The sequence below is a fragment of the Manacus vitellinus genome, unplaced genomic scaffold, assembly GCF_001715985.3.
Source record: "Manacus vitellinus isolate BGI_N305 unplaced genomic scaffold, ASM171598v3 scaffold_2_pilon, whole genome shotgun sequence".
NCBI lineage: Eukaryota > Metazoa > Chordata > Aves > Passeriformes > Pipridae > Manacus > Manacus vitellinus.
The window spans coordinates 2,279,046-2,303,270 of NW_021940208.1; the positions used below are offsets into that span (position 1 = coordinate 2,279,046).

Here is a 24,225-nt window from a genome sequence, read left to right on the forward strand (position 1 = left end):
CTCACCTGCCTTCAGATGGGAAACAGAAGAAGTCTATTACAGAATTTGTCAAAGAACAGAACTGCAGGTGGCCTGCAGACAATGGGGAAGAACATATATTCTTCTGGGCTATTTTTGGTAGGTTTCTCCAATATTAGGGTTAAACCATACTTCTTTTGCTGAAGAATTTTGGCACTGGAGCTCTCAAGGTATGTTCCACAAAAGCATATATTAAAAAGTGAAAAGGTTTTGGAAAATATTAAACTCTTCTTTAAATTCTTTTTATGATTATAATGATTATAACTAATAGTTCTGTATCTTCCAGAAGACACAGAATAAATTTTACTTTTTCTCCTTTTTTTCAGTCTAGAACCTAGGCAACTCTAGAAAGAAAACACCCCAGTGAAATAAATACACAACTTTTATGTTCACTTGAGCTTTATGAGTCTGCATGTTGACAAAGAGGTTTTTTCCCCTTGTTGTGTATCTTATTGATATTATTAATCCTAAAAGCAGATGGGGCTGACTGTTGTAAGGGAGAATTGGCCTGTTACAGCTCTACTTTTACAAGTTCTTCTTTTCATTAACACTTTTAATCTGATTTCAGCTCCATTCAGGTTTCTCAGGGCAAAGCTGCTGGAACATTTGTCTGCATTTTAAGACAGCAGTCTTCAGCACATTCGTAAGTTAATAGAGAAGTTAAAGCTGACTCTAGCTGTGATAGGCCTCTCACCAGTCAAGCACCACCCTTCCTTTCCTTCCTCTCAAACAGAGCAGCTCACTTGTCAGAACGTACCACTTACATACCAAAATAACAGCCATGGCTGAAAAATCCCTACTGCCTTTGTATTCCATTTCACTCACAACCATGGACATGGGAAAACACAAAAGACTGAGTCTAAGGGCACACTACCACAAAGCATTTGCAAAGGCTAAAGGGTACCAGCCTCCACCCCCAGTGTTCTTAGTATAGTTTAGGTCACCTATCAAAGTTCTTTCCTTAAGGCTGCAGGAAGCCTGAACACTCCCACTGCTTTTCTGCAGTGCTCTCTCAACCCCACCCCCAGCCCCATAATGTCTCAGACTGCCAACCCCACATACTTTCCACAGAATGAACTATGAGGTACATGCTGCATAAACACTGGTTCATACTGTGCCAGCAGTTCTGGAGCTGCAGTAGAACTAAACATTTTCTCCAAGCTCCAGTCTCACCTGTATACCTCTACAGCTAATCGGTGTTCCAACTCTGCAGGAATTTCAGTTTCCTCCCTTCAGCACTCAGGCTTTTACCTGTTTTTGCCCATCTCTGTGGTTTTACACTTGGCTTCCTGATCATGTTCCCTTAGACTAGACAGTCATGGGCACAAGGAGGAGCATGCTGGAACTTGGTTTGTGCAAGCAAAATAAGGTCCAGAATCCAGCTCAGTTAAACACTAGTTTTGGACAGAGCTGTGGTACTACTGCAAGTCCCCAGTAGCAAGGCCAAGGATTTAAAAGAGGGGAAAGAAAAAAAAAAAGGGAAAACAATCATGTATTACAGATTAAAAACTTGTAAACTACTTGCCAGTTCTGGGCTTCATTTTTTGCAGGTTCCCAAGGACACAAATCAAAACTGGCTTAGTCATATTACTTCAAACTGAACACGTAGTTAATCTAAACAGAGTATTTACAAACCTCCCAAACTGTAACAAACAGGAAAAAGCAATGTCCTGAAAGATAAAAGTCAGATATGCAGTTAACAAGTCAGCAGCAGACAGGACTACTTAACTTAATCTACTGATCAGAAAAGCACACAATGATAGTGTACTTGTATTTACATAATAGCTTCATACTTCTTCTCAAGTAACATGTTATGGTGAAGGATAAGAAGGGCACAGTAGGGAAAAAAAGTATGTAAATGGTTCAGGCTCAGTAAATGTTATTAACCTTCTTCCTCATTCAGGCACACACAGCTACTACACAATGTCCTGGACCACTTCCAGAACACAAACATGAGCATTCCAACTATGTGCTGACAAGATACACACAAACGTTTTGAACACAGATTATCACTGCTAATAATTTCTGCCATCTTATCCACTTTTCCCCTTACATTTTTATAAACTGTACATAATTTAAGCCTATATAAAACAGTATCGATTTTAGAATTCCTTGTTCCTAAGGACAGTAAAGCATTGAGGAGGCTATTTGGGAATAATGACAGAAGCAATTAAAATATATTTCCAAGAACTAACTTTCACATAACTGCAGTAACTAGACAGACAGAATTCAAACAGAAGAGCAATGTGATCCACAAAAGAAAAAAAAAAAGCCAGTAAGTTTTTTTCCCCTAATCAGTAACAAAAATGGTGAAAAGCTCATCCTAATTTGAGATCATTAAAACTTAAATCAATTTCAATCTGCAACTATCTTAAGGAATGAGTTAAAAATATTTTTAGAAATGATTAATGCATTTATTTATACTATTTTCTTAAGTGTAGCATTTCCTTTGTGAGGTCTCTGCATAATAGCTTCATTAGGTTTTCAGTTAAAAAAGGCACAAATACAGCTGCAAGCATAAATATACCAAATTACTAGCAAGTTGTCATACGTTTATGTGACAGCTGTACGTAAAGAAATTTCATAGGCCATAAGAGAAAACTCATTGTGGGAAATAATTAAAATGGACAATTCAGAAAACTTTACAAAAATACTTCTTTTTATTAAAAGCAGCAATTTCAAGCAGAACAATACACAGAATGTAAACATCACTAAGTTCAGCTCCAGCCTGCTGAACCTTCGAGAAAGTCTACACTAAATGCATCTACTGTACTAGCAAGTTAACAGACTATATTATAATTTGAAAATATATTTTCTACTATGAATTAAGAAAAAGTAATTTATCGTAATCTGTCCCAGCGCCAGATACTGGCATCATCACACACAGCTATAAGGATACTGCTATCCCTGCTAAAACTGGTCTGTCGGATGGCAGCAACACATTTGGGATGAGTAAGAGTCGTGCACCTATAAATAAAAGAAAATTATTCAGCTGCAATGCTAAATCCACACTTGCTACAACATTATGCAGCACTGTTTCACCAATCCCTTATTTATGTGACCTAGGAGGAATTGAAGGGTAGCAAGGTTATGGCCTGTATAGTGTATTTTGTATTCCAAATGTGGACTTGGGAAAGCAGTAGTTTAATTGTTCATCCACTGTTGTTACTTATCCACCCAATTTTCACTCAAGAAAAGATTGAAAGCTTATAGAATCACATTATTTAGGACTTCATAATCAATGTTATTTCCCAGCAGTTAGGAATAAAACTTCATTCATTAATGTGTACATGCACATATTTACATGGATTATATATAAATATATATACGTATGTATAATATATTATATAGGGTATATAAAAATATAATGCATATAGTATTTTTATATATAGCATATATCCACTTTATACACAGTGGGTTTTGGGAGTGGGTTTGTTTTGCAGGTTTCTTGTTTCAGGGGTTTTTTTTTTGCATTTGTATGTTTAGCCACATACATATCTATCTATATGCATCTTTCTAGTCCTCTCACCTACCTTGCCTTTGTCATGTGCTACAGCCACCCAGCACATCTTCTCTTAATTGCTTTGCAAGACTTCCACCCAATTAGTTTGTAAGCCCTGTGAGAAATCAACTCTTCTACTATGTCTACACATGGTACCCAGCACAATATGAATGGGGCCTCTTGCCACTTTTATAATGTAAATTATAAATCAGTGAAATATGTTAAAAGTTAACCTTCAGGGGCTCATGTTTATTTACCTACTAGATATAATGGAACATAACTAGTATTAAACTAGTACTGAAGAATTTCTATAGTTATCAGTAAAGGAAAAAGTAAAGTAACCCAACTCCCCATCTTAACAAAAATACAGTACTCACTTAGCTTTATGAGGATCCTCTATTTCTAAATCCCAAACATAAAGTTTGCCAACCTGATTGCCCAGAGCAAGCATCTTTAAAAGAAAGCAGAGGATAAAGGAATTTTAAAATACTTTCTCAAAGAATGAAATCAGAATTTTATAAAGGCTCTAGAGCTAATAATTTGTGCACGAATGTTTAAACATGAATGACTTAATGAGTTTGTTGGAGGAGTTAGAAAGGCTATAAAATCTGCCTCCCCTCTTACATTTTATCAACCCCTGCAGATAGGGGAGGAATGTAACAGTAACCATACCTTTAGTGGAAAATAAGTATTTATTTTTTTTCTATCAGGCAGAACCCAGAATGAAAAAACCTGGAGCTCCTCCACCTTCATAGAAAGGCCCTTATAGCAAACCATTCTGTTTCTTAAGCATCACATGAACCAAGACTTTTCCTATGCCCATAAACATGGAATCAGTGAAAAACTACACACCTTCAAACACAGAAAAGTCAAAGCTGACAAATACCTTTTGCCAGAAATCCATTGAAAATCTCATGTACCATATGTCACACTGGCTGTAATCAAATCTCCCAAGAATGGTCACATTGGACTCACTGGGCTTGATTTTATCTATATCGTCTTCCATCTTGCCAGGCTTCCAGCAAACAATGGCATTTTCACAAGACTGGAGTAAAACAATGAAAAAAAAAAGTCACCTATATTTACAATTTATACTGCACAATCAGTCTAATTACAACTCTAAGCAAACATTTCATCTCACAGCTTCCCCGATGACATTACAAAACGTACAACTAAAAATCTCACCTCTGTCCTTAGATCACAGCCACATCACCAACAATACATCCCTGTCCTCCACTGGGAACCTGAAACCCTCACAGCTTTGCCAGGCAACAGGACTGTTGGAGCCCTCCCTCACCCACTTCAGAGGAAGTCAACCAGATGTGCTTAAACACAATTTCATAAGCAGCTTAAACTCATCTTGATTTAGGGATTGTTTACCCAATCCCTTTGACTAAAAGGACTGTGCACTCACCAATTTCTGGCATCAAGGCAGTTGGACTGCCTGGTTTAACATCTGCAAGCCACTGTTACTAGTGGACACAGCACATTAGTTACTCCATTTATGGTAACCCTCATCTCACCCTTTAGCAGCAGGATCCCTAATCAGCATCTGTAGATTCCCTTTCTATAGGTTCCATGCAGATTATGGTTAGCTAGTAACCCTGTACCTGCTAAACCTAGTACCCTGCTAAAGAGCAGAGGTACAACTGTAGTAATAATTTTACTTTTTAAGTGTAAGCTGCTTATCCACACATCCTGACAGCTGACAAAATTCACAATACACTCCACAAAATCACTTGACACAGGACAGTCATTTAATCTGACTCAAATGCTAGCAAAACTTCTATTGTTTAGGATCCTCAAAACAAGTAAATAAATGTAGCTGAAAAAGCTGCAACATTACCTTGGAAAGAATTAGATCTCCCAACCACCGTACACAGTCAACATAGTTTCTATGTATGTCTCTCGTAGAAAAGTCAGGAAAGTGAATTTTCTGGGAAATAAAAGGCCTATAGAGAAAATTACCAAGTGAGGTTCAGAGAAATACAGAAGCAAAAGTCTAATTTTTAATAGCTGGTTTTAACACATCTCGATGTTAAAAGAATAAGCCCATCTTTTCTAAGTTTTATAACAAAGCAGATTTCATACGCTGATTTTTTCTTTTTAATACTAGGAACAGTCCCTGTTCTCATCCTCATTGCTAAAGAAATAACTAGTTTCCCATGTACAAGACTGTGCAGAGACAGTGCTGAGCAAAACCACTCCTTCAGATGTTGAATACAGCTCCTGTCACCAAATACTTCAAGAATTAAGGCTCAGTTTTCTTGATGCTGCTTCTGCAACATCCAAATTGTTAAACAGAAATGCACACTATTTAAAAAAAAAAAATCATCATTTTAAAAAAAGCACGCTAAAAAAAGCATCATTTAATATTTGGTAACATTACCAAAAAAAGCGAGAGTATTTTCACAGCTAGTCTCATTGCTGAACATGTTCACTGTGTTTTAGACTCTTCAATTCTCTCAATGGTTTAACTGGAAGTTAAGATTAAAAAGTTGAGGAACTTCATAAAGGAGGATTTATCTATCATGTATCTAATTGCTATGTTTACTTGATAATTTACTCATATCCGAGGTCAAATCAGAGAATGATGAAAATGAAGGTTATTACTATGTAAAATTGTCCCCACCCCAAAGTCGAATAACATACAATAATTAACTACTCCATATAAAACTATATGCCACATTTAATTACATAGATTTGATTCCCTTATAGAAATTTTAAGATGATGAAAAAGGCATTGACAACTTGAAACACATGAATTGCAAGCCTAAAGATGATAATTCTAGACATTTCCTAGTCGAGCAAATAAGAAATAATTAAAGTATTTAAAAATAAAAGTCTCGGAATCTGAATTTAGTAAAATTTCACTGAAGCAAACATCAGTAAGACACATACTCTAGAGAGATTTAGAACCCAGCACAATATCTAGGTCACACACTATTCCCAAGAACTCTCAATTTGGAAAGGAATAAACCTGGACCATTGATAGGAGTATTTATGTTTTGCAAAGACAACCAAGAAGATGAAGACTACGTACCTGTTGGTTTTATTTGGGTTGTACTCATAAGATTCTTTGATAGCATTAATCATTCTCTTGGAATTAATTCTCCAGAGTTTTAGAGAGTGATCCATCCCACAGGACATGATTTTTTCACCAAGAAGATCATAATCCTACATATATAAAATAATTTTGAGCACCCCCAGCCTACACTGTATTATATAAAGTCAGATTTTATGCCACCATTTCCATCAAAACAGCATTTTCTGTGTAGAGAATGCAATAAAACTGCATATTGCAAACAGAAAAAACTAAGAATGTAATCCAGCTCACTGCAAAGCAGCACAGCTTCTTGATAATTACATTTACTCTCTCTCAAGAAAGAGAGGCATATTCAACAGCAGTGACAGACAATGAATCTACAGCTAGTTCTCCTCTCTCAGTAGAATCCATAGAAGAAACTTGGGTAGAATGCCAGGGCTACAACATAGGTGAATAATAAATACATACAGTGTCAGGTTTCCTAAAGATGCACTCCTCACCCTTCAGGTCACACAACAGGAATGGAAACAGTTCTTAAGAGCAGTCTGTTAAAAGTTAACTAATCTAGTTGATATTTGCTAGGTATCAGTGGCTGTGAACAGCCACTGAAAAACAGTTTAACTGAAATAACTTCTTTCCTTCACTACCATGTCTCTCAAGGTTTATTTGCTTATGCTGCTTTGACTTGGTAAGTTCTCAAGAACTTCAAAAGTGGGACCATCACGAAAAGTTTTTACTCTTTCTAGCCCCACTGAGCTCTATTTTGTTTACTTCAAGGCTGCACTGTGAGAAAACTAGCTACTGAAAGACACAGAAAGTGAACACCTGCCCTGTCTGCAAGAGGTGGCCAGGTCAATCAAAACACCTTAGATTTAAACTTGTCTATCCCCTTAAAAAAGTATTTATGCACTTCCAATTGGGGTTTTTTAAGTAGTTAAAATATCAAAACAGTGCACAAGAGGACAAAAAGTTGCTTACTACCCTTTGTAAATCTAAATCACTGCCCCACAGTCTTCCACTTACTGCACTTAACACCTCATCTCTGTGCCCTTCTACTCCTCCAAATATTGCAACCAGCGTGTCTGTCTGGATGTTCCACAGTCTCAATGCGTGATCTATAAACAACAAATAAAATTACATGCTGCTTTTTATATGTACATTTGAAGAATATATTTCAGCTTAACCACTTTCAATAACAGGTGTTCATGTAAACATCAGAAAAGCACTTAATTCCTCTTCACTTGTTAGAAGCAACAGAACTGCATTAACTAAAATTGCCATTACAACTCAAATACTGTGAAGAGTAATTCTGCAATTGAGAAAATGTGCCCACCCCCTCCCCTAGGTACAGCTTCTAGCAAAAATACACTTGGACCTTTAGACCCCCCAAAAAACAAAGGAACAACTGATCTCGGATAAATACGCTTTTATCCAGTTTTCACTTTAAAATAGTTTTATGTACCAAAAAATGCTAGAATTCCTTTCAGCCATTCTAACATCAACATCTGATTTTCCTTTTTTTTAACCTTTAAAGTGTTATTCTTTATCAACCACAGACTGTAAGGAGGGGAAAAACTGTTTATATAGAAAATATGTATTCCAAAGTCAATCAGACTAATCTGCTTGTTTAAAGAAAGTTTTTACAATTTCTAATTAAAAACCTCTACTGTATTTCACATTTGGAAATGGGAACCTCTAGTGTATTTCCATTTTGGATTCCATAAGTATACTGCACTGAACTACAGCAACACCCACAGTTCCAGAAGGGACACAGAAGTCCACGCAGTCCCAAATATTTTCCTCTTTTTCTATTAACCTCTCAGCCAAGCAGTTTTAAGACTTCAAGTACCCTCCTGCCTCATGCCTTCTCCGTGATAGTACCTGGTCCAGAGACTGCACATTAAAAATTGTAGTACTATGGCCAATGTCAAAATGTTACTAAAAAGAGAACCCAAAAATACACAAAACTCAAGAAACTGAATGTTTACAGACCCATAGCACCAACTTGACAGCTGCAAGCATCAGAGAGGTTCCCACCTCCTGTTCTCAGGTAGCCTCATCAGTAATTCCAAATACACTAAAGTCAAAGGTCCCCTTATGTGAGTATTTCCAGCTCAAGCATTCCTAGCATATCCTATTCCTCCAAGGATAGCTCTTGTGGAGATCATTCCCTTACTTAACAAAAATGTCAAGATTAGGAAGCTGTGACTGTTAAAACTTTCTGGACAAGCCCCTAAGACCATACCAAAAACTCCCTTCACTAATAAGCTTTTTACACAAAGTCCAACTAAAGCTCCCAAGCAAGAGAGAATCCAAGTTTTTCCCCATGCACACGGTGGTGTCTTGCTATCTGCAACCTTAAGACTTCCCCACTAGATGGCAACGTGATTCAGCAACTCAGAAAAATTTAATTCAACTGTTAGAAAGTAAAGAGGGAACCCAAGGCTCATGATTCTTCTTTCCTAAAAAGCAGCATTGTTCACAATGCTGCTGCAACACAGGTGAACTTATGGTTATTGCAGGCCATGGATTTAATGATTACAAGATATACAGCCATAAGAGAGCATGATTTGCTCTCAACTTTCAAGTGAACTTGTTCAGTGACATTCATAAAAAATTTCATAGAGGTTTTAGCCTAGACCAAACTCCAATCCAAAGTATCCTGATTTATATAAAAACAAAAGAGGTTTTTCTCCTCACCTTTGCTTACAGATAAAAGAAGATTTGGATCTCTTGGATGGAATTTCAGTTCATTGATTGCATTTCCATGGCCCACGTAGTGCTGGGATAGAATTTAGAGACCAGGTTACCATCTGCCCTCATGTTTACACATACTTAGAAGACACAAGTTTCATGCCTTACTGAAACACAAGCTGTATCTCAAAGTTGTAAACACTCACCTTTATGCACTGCATTGTAATAGGATTAATTATCCTAATAATACCCCTGGACCCTGCCACAGCCAAAAGAGGATGGCTTGTATTGCTGTCATATGTCCATGCACAGGTATAGAAATTTTCATCTGCCTACAACATCTTATGTTGAGGAATACAGAACAAACAGGAGATTTATTTTTTAAACAATGTGATTTTATTTTAAGTAAACCTTTTGCTACTTCATCCAAGTGCCCAGTAGTCTCTGCTGAACCAATTAAGAAAAAGACACATATTCAGTTATACATCTGCAAATACCAGTAACATCACCTTTTCTACAGAGGCCAATTCCTCACTTCTGTTCTCTAACATACAAGGAACACCTTCTCTGTCATGGCATCACCTTTGAACCTCTTTCTCAAAAAACATCCAAAGACTGGGAAAAATGAATCAAGACTGAGTTCACAAGTTACTGACTTGTATACTGCAAGTGATCAACTCGTGTTATTAATGCTTCAGAGCATAAAACCTATTTCTTAGTCTTTAAACCCAGATTCAACTCATAGAGAAAAACTGAGACCACTGTAAAGCAGTAAAACATTATACAAATATTAGTGTTGGGAAGATTAAACTGATGGAGAATCAGTTTTCATGTATTTTAATACAGTATGGTCCATGAGTCTGCATTTTTAACATTTTTTCAGTAGGAGGGACTGTAGGATGTGGGAAAGAGGCAAGACTTGAACCTAACATAAGGAATGCACCACATGAGCAAAGTATTAAATCACAGACAAAACCTTTGTATGCTTTTTCCTATAAAACCTCTTAATTTTTCATAAAGAAAAAGGAAACATATGGGGTTTTAACTTAAAAGGATACATCAGCATCCACGTAGGACTGCAACAGACGGATTTCTCCTTGGGAATGACATTCATATAAAGTAACCTGGAGAAAAAAGCAAAAACAAAGAAGTGTGAGAGACTGCTGCTTATTTGTGATATTTCAAAAGGAAATCACATGCACCTGTGTATTGACTGCCTGATGGGGAGAGATCGTGTGCCTCTATGGTTTAAATCTCATCCATAATCCATTTGTTTTCAACAGGCAGAAATGTTTCAGTAAAGCACCGCTCCAGGACTTGTCAGCTGTCCTTCCCAGATTTTAAGGTCTACTATTTGAATTCTCTTAAGATAAACTCTTGTTGGAATCAGTTACTGCAGCCATCTCCAACATGACCTGGTCTTTTAATGAGTCATTGATCCTTTGCTTAAAGTTAGTTTAGCACTTTTGGTGACTTGCCAGGTGGAACAAACCTAGAAATAAAAGGCTTGTTTATTCTCAACACTCCCAAAGAATGCACTTCAGGAGTAATTTTCAAGACTGAAATGACATAGATCCTGGTTCAGAAAAAGCCTATAAACTCGCTCCTCACAGGCCATTAATTTAGCTACTGAGCTGTCTAGCATCATTGCAGGCAGTCATTGCAGACAGTTCTCATCCTGTTTTAGAGTGTACGACCTTTTCAAAACAATAACATTTATGAAGAGTAATTTAGTTGAGAAGATACACTTATGCACCTTGCTCGCTTATCCCACATGCATATTACTAAAGGATGTTTTCTTTCATGACATAGTTAATTCCCAAATAGCTAACACATGACTTCATAAAGAAACCAAAGGATGCAACTGTCCTAGATAACAGATGCTACATATCTTAGAAATAAAGTTGTTTATATCAAGTATTCTGTATCCACACTAAACACAGGTAATGGGATTGGCTGGAAAAAGGAGTGCCTGCAGAACCACATGGAAGTGTGTATAGTGAAGAAAAGATTACTCACTCTGTTGCTGCCTACAGTGGCAAAAACAAGAGGATCACCTTCTTTACTGTGCCAGTTAAACTGGACTCCAAACAAAGGCTGGCCATGGTCCTCCTATAGATGGAAAGTAAAATTAGAGATAAAAAATCCAACAAAACCCACAGGCATATAATTGCTGTGAAATTCAGCTATGGTGGTAAACAGTTTAATTGAGAAGTTTTCCTCCTCAAACTACTGGGTTCACATTTAGCATAATTTCAGATAGTGAACAGTTAAAAAGGATAGTTTGGTAACATCACATTTTAACTTGGCTGTCTTAAGCGAGGCTAAAGGAATATTCTGACAAACACACCCCTTCCCTTTCTTTCCCCACCAAGCTTTTAAAAAGTAAAGGGGAAGAACTGTTGTCTCAGTTATGGCCAGAAGCTGGCAGAACTCCCAAGTTATATTTGCAAGTCTACTACTCTGTTTTGCAATTTTCAGCAAGGCAATCTCTGCATCTAAGGTCATATCTATACACATTTTATATCATTATAATTACTTCTACACAAGGATTTGTAACTTAACAGAGATTAATTACTAGGACAAAGAAGAATTATACTGGTATAAGGATGGAGAAGGGCCACATTTAATTATTTCATTACAGTTAGGTCTTGTAACTTCATCACAGACATGAGGAACTCTCTCCAGCATATCACAATACTACTGCAAAGTTCATGTCTACAACGTGTTTTCAGATTGCCTTCACAAACAGTTACCAGAGAAAAGCCAAATATTATTTTTACGCAGCTCACATCAGTTTAAACAGAGAGGGAGGGGGGGAAAAGCAGATATGTTTATGAATTGTGATGAATATGGTGGTGCTTGTTAATAATTGATAACAGTATTTTGGCCTGTCCTGACAGGATGTTTTCAGCAAGAATAATGTTCACTAAAGTGCCTCCCCACAGGGGACTGTCTGGGACAGTGCAGGCAGGAAGGAAGTGTCTCATGACGGCTGTTAAGCAGCCCTCAAATGGCAATGCTTCAGAGACAACACGAGAAGTACTGGCCCTGGCAGCCCTGGCCTATCCAAGAACCAAAGAATAAATTCAAGGAGGGGGTGTGGCTACAGAGTCTAACACCACTCAGAAAAGGAAAGGAAGTCTGGAAAAAATTTAAAATAGCATTATTTACTGAGAAAGGCAGTATCTGTTATTAACAGATGTATCTATAAGAGCTAGTAAGAGAAGGGAGAAAATCTTTCAGACATGAAGGCCTTCCTGCAATTCTTAAGAGAGTTAACTTTCAAAGCTGAATACAGATTAAAAAGAATCATTCAAAGTTTAACTCAAAGTATTACCCATCACAACATAAAGAACAAACGAATGGATTTATGTGACGAGGGATATGGGATATTAGGAAAGGGACAAGTAGCCAGGTTATTAGTGACCCCAGGACAGAAGGAAAAAGCAGGTATTCAGCATCTGTAAAGCATCGTAGTCAAATTAGAGATGAAGAATGAGGTAAACTGTAAGCCATAAAATTGCATACACAAGGCCATGGTTTTTTGTGTGCCATAAATCTATGAATTTTACTTTGTAGCCTCTACTTTTGAGCGTATTTAAGTCTTCTTTGAAGAGAATGGTTGAGAGATCAAATTCAGAATGCTTAAGTTTTTCCATCAATAATTGGTTGGGTTTGAATTTCTGCTTGAAAGAGTTCATACTGGTGAATACTGAGGGCTTCCGACCTATCGCATGAAGGTAACACAGGTAAAATGCATGGACTTTTACTGCTTTATTACAGCCATATTAGCAGGGGTTGCACTTGTTTTTCTGGAATAACCTTGTTCTCTGTCATGTGCCCTGGTTCTGATAAATTTAATGAAATAGGAAGAGTAAGAGCAATATGTTTTTCCCCCTCAAGATAGGAGATTCTTCCAGCATAAGCTGCAAGAAGCTTCTGATTTTATATGTAGGACCCAGACTAAGTAGATCCAGGCTAAGTAGAGAGATACAACAGAGGGCTATACTGTTTCTATGTTTTTATATTTAAGTACATACCTAAAGTATTTAGTAAGCTTTTTCAAGGAAAACCTATTTCCCTGGAAAAATTTCGCTGCAAGACAAATGTCTTTAATCTACTTACTTGACCCACACTACATTCCTCACACCAAATGCTACAGTGCTGCAGTCTCCAAGAGCACAAGTGTACATATTGCAGTTTTGCTGGTGTTTGATGGATGAAGAAGCCAGGCAGAAGCTCTTGCAGAAATATACTAGGCCATCATAACCGAAGAAGCTATGCTCCCATTTAAACTACCAATATCCTTACTGGCCAGAAACAGTATATAACTATTTTGAAAATACCTGTCTGCTCTAATTTTTGTCCCAACTACTAAATAATGAAGCAGGTTTTTCAAAACATTATACTTCTAGGTGCCATACATTACGGTTATGCTCAGATACCAAGTATGTCACGCGAATCTGACACTGGTTTGTACAGACAGAAGAGTGACACAGATGCTGGTCCAAAAGTAAAACTGTGATATGCCATCTTGTCCCTATGAATAAATATGAATAAAGGGCACAAAATCCAAAGTACTCCAGTTCTTCATGCACCAGAGAAAGAAAACAGGGGAGAAAACAGACCTACAATTGCTAGAAAAGTAAATAAATAATCTATCAATGGTTAGCTCTGCCCTTACTCACTCAATACCAACTCAAGTTCAGTCAAAGAGTAAGACCAGACCTGTTTTTAAACTGAAAGCAGTGAAGTAAATACCAAGCCAACACAAAAAATAATCACCTGCATGAATACATTTTAACGCGCTGTCACCCACTGCCAGCGGGGAACCAACTAACCACAAGTTCCCAGAAGTGGAATCAAGCCATTATGGGCAGTGGTTTTAGTTACCCTTCCTTAACACATCAACAAGCTAGACATGACATTGGATACTTATTCCCAGGTCAGGGGACAGTGAGGAGAAGCTGACACAACAGCAGGCTGCTTACAACCTCTAAGCCACACCTTAAGCAAAAGCAAAGAGTAGGGCAAATAATTGCCTTGTTTTAAAGGGAGCACAACAAAGCAAAACACACACGGTTTTCATTTGAAAGATCTATCATCAAAACTCAAATGGATGTATAAGGATGTGCAACTGTTAGCTGTATATGCTAATTCATAAACTCTATTTCCATTCACTCCACAGAGAGCGAAGATTTTTCAGTACATCTCACAGTAACTTAGTACTGCAAAAAGAAAAAATAAAAGTCAGCTTTTTATTTCCTGTCATTTTCCAAGTTATATTTTTGTTTTCTTGATGCTTAAATTTCACTCAAAATAAATTCCAAAGTAGTGTTTAAAAAGCATATTTAGCAAGTACTCAGTTTTTCAGGCTGAATCATAACCATTTAACATTCAAAGCAGACAGTAATAGCCACATTTCTTTTTTTCCCCCAAGGAAGAAAAGTAAAAGCAAAATAAGAGGGAAAAACCAAGAGTATGAAAGTAGAAAAACACCTAATTTATACACCCCTAAAGAATATTAATTTCTATGTCTTTAAACCATGTTGATCCTTCATTAACTTCAATACATGCATCTTACAGCATAGCTCAAAGACATATAAACTCAGGGATATATGCTGTGACATCCAAAGAGTCACCAGTGTCTTTCTAAATCCACATACAGCATTCAGCCATTAGAGTTTATCTCCACAGTATCAGCAAAATTGGTATGGAAGAACAGGCAAAAGAAAAGAAGAAAGTAAAAAACCAAATTTGGCTGCTACCTGGTCTTTGTCGTAACATGCACATCTATTATTAATTTCACTTCAAAGAGAAATAGGGAAAAAAGCTAATAAAAATATCCATTTAGTTGAAATGCTACATTTACTCCCTCACAGCTTGATTCCACTTGCACAGGAATCTGTTCCCAGGCCCTGATCCAAATTCAGAGAAGTCAGGGATTGCTTAATGTCATAGGGTGGTCTTTTGGCCCACCCTACAAGTGGGGCCTGGGTTGACAGTGAGGTGAGGGAATGTTTTGTTTTCCCAGAAGACACTTGAAAAGTACTAACCCTTTCTGTCTGCAGACAGAAAACAAACATGAGTAAAAAAACTCAGAACTTGTTAAAAGTTTGGGTGCCCAAAGGCCCACCTCTGTGTCTGAAGTATGACTTGAAGCCGCAAATAGCACCATCCGTGGGGGCAACTCACGGGAATCACAGGAACTGCTGCCTACCGTGGTGAAAACAAAACGACTTCCCTTCCTCCTACACCCTGAGAGGGCTGGAGATAATTTTTATACTTCAAGAACACAATAAGATCAATTTGTTTCCCAGATACTTTTGTCAGTGTAACTTCGTATCACAGTTTCTCCCATGGTAAAGCTCATTTAGCAGGTTTCCATCATCCAAACCTCTCATTCTCTCCCACTCAGGTACCCCAGCAATTCAGTGAGGCAGCCCGAAGACAAGGTTCAGAAATGGCTACATCAGCGCAGCTCAACAGTCAAGCATGGGGGAATGACAAAAACTTCTTAAAGCAATTCTGCAGAAAATACCTACTATGGAGCTAGCTGCATGCTAGCTAAATATAAAGTTTAACACAACTCCATCTTGTTCCAGACATGATCTTTATTTAGAAATCTTATAAAAATCAAATCATAAGGCATATTTACAGCTTTTGCCACATAAATATCCCACACAAGGCTGAGGAATGAGAAAAAAAGAACGTCCTGGTAGTGTAAAATAATAATGAATGAGAAAACTCATTCAGTCCACCACAGTCTGTCACCAGTGCAGAAGAAAACAGCAGTATCCTAAAACACCAGAACAGGGAGTAAAGTCCATGAATCCACTTCTCTTAAGACCATTAGGTGCTGTGTGAGCAGATAAAGACTACCTCGATCAGGTGCTAACATATAATCACAACACTCACAGTAAGTTAACCAAATTGCACTATACAGCATTTATGATAATTGCCTTGGACAGAAAATACCAGTACCTGATCTGGTAAGTGTGAGGAGAAAGCTACTCCAAAATTGTAGGCTCATTTTGTTTGGTTGGTTTTTTCTAAAGATATTTCAAAAGGTAGAAAAATCTGTACAGGTTCTGTGCTTTGCATGGAGTCGTCACAGGTTTTGTTTTATTTGAATTTGTTTATTCCATTTCTTATATTTATCTCTAGCATCTACAGCTTCAATGAAATACATAATTACAACATCACACATTACTTTGCAAACCTGTACAAAAATGGGGTTAATTACAGCACTACCTACTGTTTCCTATTTCTCAGTATCTTTTTTCTTCAAAAGTTCGGCTATTCCAAATAAGAGAGGTACTTCTTCCAATCAGCATGGAACATAACTGTTTACATATATTTAAAAGTATCTATCTTGACACTGTCTCACAGTCAACATTAACATTACTGCCAGCAAGTGGTACCCAGCATTCCCATGCTGAAGCTCATACATACCTACCTTTAGGCTATTTACACATTTGAAGGAATATTTGCACTTCTTTGACTTCCATTTTCCTTTCCCCCAGCTTTTTCTTCCTGGTGCATTAGGAGTGTTTGTTGGTGTATCAGGGCGTTCAGTGTTAGTACCGCTTTCAATACTAACGGCATCATCCTGAAAACATTCCAAATTATATAGAATGTCATAAAGAGATCATTAACGGCTGTATAAATTCAATTAATCTTGCAGCACTTGGCCTTTTTCCCTTTTTCTTCTCCTACATAAGAATGGGAGACCTCCCAGCACTTGGTGTTATTTAGACTCAAGTATTTAAATCTATTGCTAATATAACAGCATTCCTCCCTAGAAACAGAACGTGAGTCACATGAGGATTAATCCAAGAGGGAGAGATGTGAACTGTGATCTAGTGAAGTTTCTTCAGAATACTGGTAGCTGCTCTTAAGAAAATGTCTAAAGATAAAGCAGCTGCTTCCCCTAGAAAACATCCTTGATCCAGATGAAATGAGTACTTCTGAAGTACTGAAGGAAGAGTTGTGTAAAAAACATGATACTTGACCACACCAAGAACCAAGCCATTGAGAGGCTTCTGTACACCTCAGCAGCATCAGTCACAGCACAGTTCTCAGCAAGTCAGCACTGCCACCAGAAGAGGAAGTCCCACCTTCCCCTTTTGCTCTTTCACACAGATACTTGCTTCCACTAGAAGCTAAATTCTGATCAGCTGATCAGCTAAGTAATCCAACTGGCCCTCCAATCCTTAGCAGCCAGAGCTAAGATAAAAATGGAGAAAACTGAAAAAAAAAAATTAAAAAAAGGATACCCAAAACAACCCATCCAGCTGCTAAGCAATTTTAGCTCAGCTTTGAACAATTAACAGAAACTACAATTTCATGTGCAGTCTCACTGCAGGACACCACTTTAAAAGGACCTTTCCCTGCATTGCCCACAACAGCACACTTCACTCACATCATAACTGCCAACCCTGTGCTTCCATAGGAGTACGTTCAGCTCGTCAAAAATCAACTTTTCAGGGTTTTTTTCTGGCAAGCTAGTCTGTCCACTTTCTGTTAGAGTAGTGGAGGGGAAAAAGTTCATCCTGAAGCCATATAATTTCTACAGCTAAACTAAGGGGAACAGACGCAGACAACAGCCTGTCATAGGAGGAGATTAAGTATAATATGAAGCTGCATTAGGAACTCCACTAGGAATACAGAATGAGCTCAACTATAAACATTAATACACCAATTCCCAACAAACATTTATTCTTTGTCCCAGTTTCATGTCTGTATCATCAAACACCTGTAGAGGTATGTTGGTCTTTGTTTGACCAAGGACTCTGAAAATCAGGGTATCATGAGGAACAAAAGGAAGAATAATGCCACACAAGTCTGTAAGTGTACTGGCCAAATCTGGAATCATTCCCTTCACGTTGCACCCCTAAAAGAGCCAACCTTTCCCTAAAATGTGCAATCAAGTTTAACAATTTTTACACTTTTCAGTTTCTTCTCTGTGATCCTTAAAATTTTCAGACTTTGCCAAATTGTCATCTCCCAAGTACACTTGCTAGCCACAATTTTAATACTTGACAACACTGAATTATCTCTGGACTAGCCAGATACTGTCACTGTAAGAACACCAGGTACCCAGTGTGGCGCAACTACACCAGGTATCTGCAAGTACCACATAAAGGACAAACGTGCACAGATACCTACGGAACAAAACACACCCTTTCTTTACCTTTTCCAAACCAACACTTCATGTTGTTATTATGTCAACTTTTGTTGTGCTTGTAATTTGTTGTTGTGTTGCTTATTATGTCAACTTTTAAACAGAATCCCCCATCTTTCAGGAGCAGTAACAGTACTTCAGGAGTTCAGTAACAAGCTCTTGAAAAGGGAATCCCATCACCATTGAGACAACCCACATCAGAAAATCATATAATCATAGAACCGTCTGGGGTGGAAGGAACCTTAAAGATCATCTAGTTCCAATCTCCAGCTGTGGGCAGGGAGACCTTCCACTACATCAGGTTCCTCAGAGCCCCATCTATCCTGGGCTTGAACACCTCCAGGGATGGGGCATCCACAACTCCTTTGAGCAATGTGTTCTGTGGTCACTGATAGCAAACAAAAGCTATTTTTTTGACACCAAAGCAAACCCGAATGTCTGTCACCAAATTACACTTGGATTCACAAATGCTGCTGAGCAACAGAAACAAAAACAGCAGCAGTGGTGTGAAGCATCTTGAACCTGCTTGTCACCTCACAAGCAGCATTTCCACAGCCTGTGGAGGATGTGGTCCAGACGCCTCATTTGCTGGGTAAGTGCTCTAACCAGAAAAAAAAAAACGCACTGCATAAAACCAACAGGCCAGTACCTACATAAAGGGACTGCTCAGTACCTTAAACTAAGTTTACTTTTCAGGTATAAAGTTATTCTATATCAAACACATTACCTTTGCTCTGAACACTAGCATTTTACCTAAGTCAGAGATTACAGTCCCCATCGCCTGCTGCCTTCTCCTGCTGACAGGAGTTTATGAGCACCATCTCCTACTCCTCATTCGCCCAAGGGCTGCACAACATAAACTTGTGCCGCGTGTTACTTTACAACGTGACAGTGAAGACACACGATGCAAAACTGCAGGAACGATAGAAAATTCTGCTGTTTTGCAGCAAAAATAAAAAAAAACTAAAAAATGAATAAAGTCTGACGTTTTGTAGCAGAGTTCGCGACAGAACCCGCTCACAGTTCGGGCCTCAAAGCCTCCCTCACCCACGTGAGGCACAGCGAGTGTCTCTCCCCACAACTCTCCCGCTCTCTTCCAGCGGGGCCTCCGTCCGGCGGCCTCGCGGGGCGGCCCCCGAGTCGAGCCGGGGCGGGCGGGAGATACGCTGACACCCCGCTCTCCCTGTGTGCCCCGTTCCCTCTCCCGCCAAGGACCGCCCCGAGGGTCCTGGCGGGCGATGTCCCCTCAGGTGGGGCCGGGGGCGGGGAGCGGGCCCCCTCCCCTCAGCGCCCGCGCGCCCGCCCCGCCGCGAGGCCCCGCGCCCGCGCGCGCGCGCGGGCGCGCTCCCGCCTCAGCCCCCCCCACCCACCCCCCGCGCTCCATCCGCCTCCGCCTCCCCCCCTTCGCCCGCCTCACGTTCTCGTCGCCGGACAGGTCCCCGGGGTTGCTGTTCTCGTCGCTGCTCAGCTTCTGCTTCTTGGCCGGCATCTCCCCCGCCGGTGCCGCCGCCGCCGCCGGGGCTTCTCCCCGCTCAGACATCTTCCCCGCCCCCCACCCGCCGCCGCGCAGCCGCAAAGCGCGGACGGCCAGGCCGGAATGGCTCTGCCGTAAAGCGGCCGCGCTGCCCGGGCGGGCCGGCGACGGAGCGGTCGGAGTGCTGGGATAGCGCCCTTTGCTTTCCTTTTCTTCCCGCCGCGGGCATCCCACTCCCTCTGGGGCCTCAGCCTGGTGGTAATCCGTGTCAGAAACGCACGGCAGCGGAGCGGCACTTATCTATCGCTGCCTGCAGCCCGAGCACGGGTGTGATAGAGAAACAAGCGGCCCCTGTCGCCACGGGTGTTATCGGCCCCTCTGTGGACCTCGTGCCTAAAGGGGTTTTTTGTGTGTTCTCCTGCTCGCTCCACAGAAGTCTGAAAACAGTGTTTCCGGATAAGAAACGTAGGCTCTGCTCTCCTGCCTGCTTCTGTACTCCCTGGCAAGCTACTTCTGCAGCTGTAGATGAAATAACTGCAATTGCCAGGTTTTTATTTATTTATTTCAGAAACCACAGGTCCCAGAGTAATAATAATTATGAACAGTAAAAATCAAAACAACAAAAAAAAAAAGTCTTCTAACAAAGGGGGAAAGTAATCTGCCCTCAGGCACAGCATCTTATCTGCTTTTCTTGTAGGAGCAGAAACAAGTCTTCCCTCCCTGAGGGAGACATTCCAGTCTCAAAAACGCTTTGAGGGCAGTGACAGAGGTGAGCCGTGCCCTGTATGCAAAATTTCATCTCGCATAAACTTCGGAGATAAAGAGGGAGAGATACACTTCAAATGGTGCGTGTACTATGGTGTTAGCAATAAACAGTCTCTCTTTTCTTCTGCAGCACTGTAGGCTCCAATGAAGCATTACATAGCAAAGGATGGTAGTTTACAATTAAAAGCTCTGCCCAGGTCTGTGCTGTGAGATCAAGGTTTTGATAAAAGTGTTTGTGGGAAAATATACAAGCTTGTTTTTGAAATATGACAGGATGTTTTCTAAAAAGACGGGTATCTTATAATTAAGACTAAATCACAACTGCTGTGCATTTGTTGAAAGAAGGGCAGGCACTAAGTTTTCAGTGGTGAAAGTTTTTAACTTTTCCCTGTGGGTGCCCTTGAGCTACCAGAGAGAAGACAGCTCCCCTTCGTTGTGCAGTTGCCAGCTGACACGCTCCAGATGGCCAGCTGCACGTCCAACTCCACCACTCATCTACATCATAAGGCTCAGCTAAATCATAAGGAAAGTGAAAACCTCAGCTAGCCTGTTCTTCTTGGCTAGCATGTGGAAAGGTTCCTCACCCAAAATCAACCAGTTCAGTCTCCCTCACCAACTTGCTGTGTCCGGGCAGGTCTATGCCTTCTCCTATCTTCCAGATGCTAGATGGCTTCTTTCACCACTGACAATCCTACTGGCCTCACTGTACACTTCTTAGTCTAAACCATTTGTCCTTTTCTGCTTTCTTGAAAGACATGAAATGCAGGTATACCAGGGAACGGAGTTTCCAAATGTCATAGTACACTTCATCAAGCGTTTGTTTAAAGAATTAGTTGTGTGGTTGGACATAAGCTTGAAAGTTCAGATAATTTGCTTAAAAATTTGTGCTCTGCTGAGATTCTCTTTGGAAAACCTCTGTGCCTTTCTGTACCTCAGTTTCTCAGCAGTGTTATGGGAGAAGCATTTCTTACATCCTAGAGGGAAATTATGAAAAAATATTTTATTTATTATAGTTCATTATTTGTTTAATTATTATAATACTGTTATATAAATACCATACATATATTAACTTAGAAGCAATAGGGCCCTTGACATAGTGCATAGAGGAAAATGGGAGAACAGTAAAATATACTTTTTTTAAGTCTGCAGTGAGTTTCAAGTAGTGATTTAGAGGTATCTTAAAAGCACATGGTGGGTACAGATTTTGCCAAATGTGAGTTCTCATAGGATTGCAATAATAAATGTCAAAACATTTCTGGAATGCCTTGAAGACATGGGATCTTAAGAGACGATCTGGTTTGAGTTTGTTGGGGTTTTTTTATGCATACCAGAATATTTCTGGATCATTCAGGGACATTGAAATACTTTTTATATATGTGGGTTGAAAGTAAATGTCTCACTCCTTTCATTCATTCTCTTCCAGGCACAGTTCTGCACAGAATCATGGGATCATGTAGGTTGGAAGGGACCTCTAAAGCTCATCATCTCTAGCCCCTGCTCAAAGAAGGGCAAGTTAAAGCCAGTTCCTCAAGGCCTCATTGAGTTCAGTTATGAGTACCTTCAAAAAAAAAAAAGATTTTGAAGCCACTGTTGTCCCCTATTCTCAGTGTTTTACTAGCCTCATGGTAATCCTTTTTTAACTTGTAATTAGTCAGAAATTCACATGCTTCAATTTGTGTCATTTGCCCCTCATCCTTTCCCTGAGCACCTGTTTTCTTTTCATCCTTCCATTAGGCAGCTCCCTCCTTAGCTTTTTCTTAAGGCCAAGACACAGTTCTTTCAGATTGTCTTCATACATCATGAGCTCCAGTCCCCTGACCTTCATGGTGTCTCTCTACTGGGTTTAGTCCAGCATATCTTCTACTGGGGAGCTCAGAACTGGACGCTTGTGGTCTCGCAAGTGCCAAAGAGGGAGGAAGAACCACTTCACTTACTGGCTAATAACTCTTGTTAGTAACAGCCCCATGTGTGGTTTACCTTCTTTGCCTAAAGGCCACTCTACTGATTCATGTTCCACTCACTGTACACCAGGACCTCCAAGTCTTTTTACTCCGGGCTCCTATGTTGACCCTTGACCTTTGCTGTTGCATAAGGCTATTTTTCCCCTCGTGCAGGACTTTGCATTTGGCTTTGTTGAACTGTATGAAGTTCTTGTGAATCCATTCTGCCAACCTGTCTGGGACACTGCATAGAAGTCCTGAACTCCGATGTATCAACCATTCACCCTCAGTTTAGCGTTGTCTGCAGATTTGCTGTGATTGCCCCCATTGCATCATCCAGGTCATCAATAATAGACCTTAAATAGTACTGGCCCTGGTACCAATCCCTGAGGGATGCCACTAGGAACCTGCAGCTAATTGAACTTTGTACCGCTGATCACGCTTTGAAACAAGGGCCAAACAACTTTCCACCTGCCTTATGATCCACTTATCCAGCTGTATGACACCAATTTGAGTGTAGGAATATTATAGAAAGATGTATCAAAAGCTTTGCAAAACCTTTAGAGCATTCAGAGCTCCCCTTTTGTCCACACAGTCATCACATTGTAGAAAACAATCAATTTGACCCAGTAAATACATGCTGGCAATTACCTTATTGTCCTTCATGTGCTTGGACATGGCTTCCAGGAGTATTTGCTCCACCACCTTCCCAGGACTGAGGTTAAGTAAACTAGTCTGTCATTCCCTGCATCTTTCTTCTTGCCCCCCTGGAAGACATGTGTGTAACCTTTACTCATCTCCAGTCACCAGAAACTTCCCCAAATGCCCATAACTTTTCAAAGATGATAGAGCCTCACAATGACATTGGCCATCTCCTCCAGCACACTATCTGATCTTGTGGCTTTCGGTATGGCCAGTTGGCTTTAGTGCTCCCTAACTGCTGTGCTGGGCACTGCTTCACTCCTATGGACTCTACTAACCCTGGGGAACTGGGAAGACTAAGAGCAGACCATATCAGTGAAAACCATTACAGAAAAAGCTTTATGTACCTCAGCCTTTTCCGTGTCCTTTGTCACTGTGTCTGCCCACTGCTCCATGGAGCAGTGGACCAGCATTTTCCTCAGCCTTCCTTTTGCTGCCAGTGTACCTACAGAAGCCTTTCCTGTTAACCATCACCTCCCCAGCTGGTTTAATCTCCCAAAATGAGCTTTGACTTTCTTAACACCAGCCCTGCATGCTCAAGCAATGTCTCTGTATTGAAAAAGGAAATTTCCACACATTTCCTTTTTGTGGTGGAGCTCAGCTGGAAGTCCCTTATACATCCATGCTGGCCTCCTGCCATACTTGTTTGGTCTTCTGCACATCAGAACGGACTGCTCTTTTTCTTAGAGGAGGTTCTTCTTGAAGATCAACCAGCTGCCCTGGCCTCATGCCCTCTAAGTTAGTCTCCTATTGGATCCTACCAAGAAGATTCCCAAGTAGGCCAAAACCTGCTTTCCTGAAGTCCAGGGCTGTGATTCTACTACTTGCTCATTTCTCTCAAGATTTTCGTCTCTACAGTCTTGTATTAGCTGCAGCCAAGACTGCACCTTCACA

The 24,225-nt window shown here is 39.9% G+C and overlaps 1 protein-coding gene across 1 annotated transcript; it reads right to left on the bottom strand.

The window, feature by feature from the left end:
* Positions 1–2,656: 2,656 nt before the first annotated feature.
* Positions 2,657–20,008, bottom strand: EED (embryonic ectoderm development). The gene is made up of 12 exons (XM_018071391.2): positions 19,868–20,008; positions 16,723–16,875; positions 11,280–11,372; positions 10,319–10,384; positions 9,467–9,592; positions 9,267–9,348; positions 7,590–7,681; positions 6,564–6,697; positions 5,367–5,472; positions 4,407–4,565; positions 3,898–3,971; positions 2,657–2,985 (listed from the first exon to the last, which is right to left on the bottom strand). Exons 1-12 carry the CDS (start codon positions 19,988–19,990, stop codon positions 2,859–2,861), a joined length of 1,335 nt encoding a protein of 444 aa, XP_017926880.1. The 5' UTR covers positions 19,991–20,008; the 3' UTR covers positions 2,657–2,858.
* Positions 20,009–24,225: the final 4,217 nt, after the last annotated feature.

Bases quoted from the DNA above. Each gene is read 5' to 3' on its own strand.
- EED (XM_018071391.2), bottom strand. From the start codon at position 19,990: ATGTCTGAGCGGGGAGAAGCCCCGGCGGCGGCGGCGGCACCGGCGGGG. The intron at 16,876-19,867 runs GTGAGGCGGGCG...GAATGTTTTCAG, and splicing joins ACCTGTCCGGCGACGAGAAC to GATGATGCCGTTAGTATTGA. The intron at 5,473-6,563 runs GTACGTAGTCTT...TTTTCTCTATAG, and splicing joins AACCCAAATAAAACCAACAG to GCCTTTTATTTCCCAGAAAA.